General features: G+C 46.1%; 1 protein-coding gene across 1 annotated transcript in view; it reads right to left on the reverse strand.

Moving 5' to 3' along the window:
* LOC102202646 (calcium/calmodulin-dependent protein kinase type II subunit alpha-like) overlaps positions 1 to 766 on the reverse strand; it is an 18,410-nt gene extending 17,644 nt beyond the window's left edge. Inside the window, exon 1 of the mRNA XM_005750223.1 lies at positions 551 to 766. Coding sequence (XP_005750280.1) covers positions 551 to 612 — 62 coding nt within the window. The 5' untranslated portion in view covers positions 613 to 766. The remainder of the gene's footprint in view (positions 1 to 550) is intronic.
* Between the last annotated feature and the right edge of the window lie 1,055 nt (positions 767 to 1,821).

Here is a 1,821-nt window from a genome sequence, read left to right on the forward strand (position 1 = left end):
GTGTGGGCGGTGAGTGGGATGGGGTCAGAAAGGTGTTACACTTCTCCCTCCATCTTTCTCTGCTTTCATCAGCCATCTTTACTGATCAGCAGCTTGATCAATAATCAATAAACCATCAGACAGATCGAGTCGTTATCAGCATCTTTGCATCTGTTACTGCCGTTTACAATTATATCCAAACATAAACACAGTACACCACCTGTGTGACATCATCAGAATAATCATTACTAAGACAACTTTGATTATAAGGAAACTTATTTAATAATAATAATAACAATAATAATGATAATAATGAGATTTGTCTCATTAAATGTGAATCTCTTAGAAAATCCTGCAGAAAATATAAAGAAAAAATCAAATATTTAAAACATTTTAAATAAAGTTTTATTTGACACGAGCTAAAAAAAATCAAACAACTTGTGAGAGGACGGTGGAATAACGATGAAACGATTAAAGGCTTCTGATTCCTGATATAAAGCAGATTATTGAACATTTCTGATTCGCACTCTTTGTTTAACCATAACGTGGGGATGAAGACGACCACACTCACTTGCCCAGCTCCTCATACAGCTGATACTCTTCAGTAAAACGAGTGCAGATGACCGTTGCCATGGTGACCCTGTGGGGCGAGGGGTCAGGGAGCTCCCTGTCGTCTTCCTCCGAGGATGATGATGAAGGTGATGAAGCCCAAGAGTCAGACCCGTCTGAGTGTGTCGGAGGGATGAAGAAGAGGAGGCAGAGAGAGAAGAAGAAGCAGAGGTGGCAAAGAGAGAGAGAGAGAGAGTTTGGCTGCGGACGGAGGAAGAGGAGGAGGAAGAGGAGGAGGAAGATGGAGGGATGATGGAGAGAGCAGTGAGGAAGAGCTGCACCTCTCGTCTGTCTGTGCCGATCTGAGGCTGCGAGAGAGAGAGGGAGGTTGTGAGAGGCTCGCCCTGACCGCCCACAACCCTGCCAGCCAATCAGAGCGCAGGACACACACACACACACACAGTCGCTATGGTAACTGCATCCTCGCTGTGAACATAAAGTAAAAAAGTGAGAGATCCAAAAACTGCAGATTAAACTGCAAATATCAGTGATACTACTATTAATAATACTACTGCAGCCAGTGGTACTGCAGTACACACAGTACTGTAAATACTGCCACTGCTATACTACATCATGCTTCCTACTACAGGAAGAGTGGTTTGCACCCAGTTTGTACTGGGAACAAGACAACCACAGTGAGGAGGTCAGGGTACCCTTGCGGAGGTGGGGGGGAATCCCAGGGTATTTCCAGAAACAGCTGATAATAAATCAGCTGATCATGACTGACAGCGATCAGTGTCTGTGTTTGAGTCCAGCAGTCGGAGGAGCCGACTTCTCCGGTCTCCAGTTTTATTTTTAGCTTTGTTTATCTCCGCTGGGACGAGCTTCCTTCTTCCTGTCACTCATCTTTTCTGCTCGGCTTCCTCCTTTCGAGCCTCCTCGCCTCCTCCTCCTCTCTCTGGGGATGAAGAGCAGGACTGAAGCAGAGCTGATTGGTCAGCAGAGTTCAGGCTGAGCTCGTCTCCAAACTCCGAGAACACGCTGTGAGTGGGTGAAACACCAACCCAGCATCCCTCACAGCACTGGGAGCTCTGGGCTGATGAGTGAACAGATGTGATACCATATGGTGGTTTCTGATTGGCTGGTTCCAAAGTAAACTTTAAGTGTAATAAGATGACAGCAGCAGCTGTTTGAGTCTGTGATGCTGAAACTTTATTTGTCCATCCCTCCATCCGTCCATCCCTCCATCAGTCCATCCATCCATCCATCAGTCATCCCTCCATCAGTCCATCC

This window comes from Pundamilia nyererei, unplaced genomic scaffold (assembly GCF_000239375.1).
Source record: "Pundamilia nyererei isolate P.nyererei 1_Seehausen unplaced genomic scaffold, PunNye1.0 scaffold00266, whole genome shotgun sequence".
NCBI lineage: Eukaryota > Metazoa > Chordata > Actinopteri > Cichliformes > Cichlidae > Pundamilia > Pundamilia nyererei.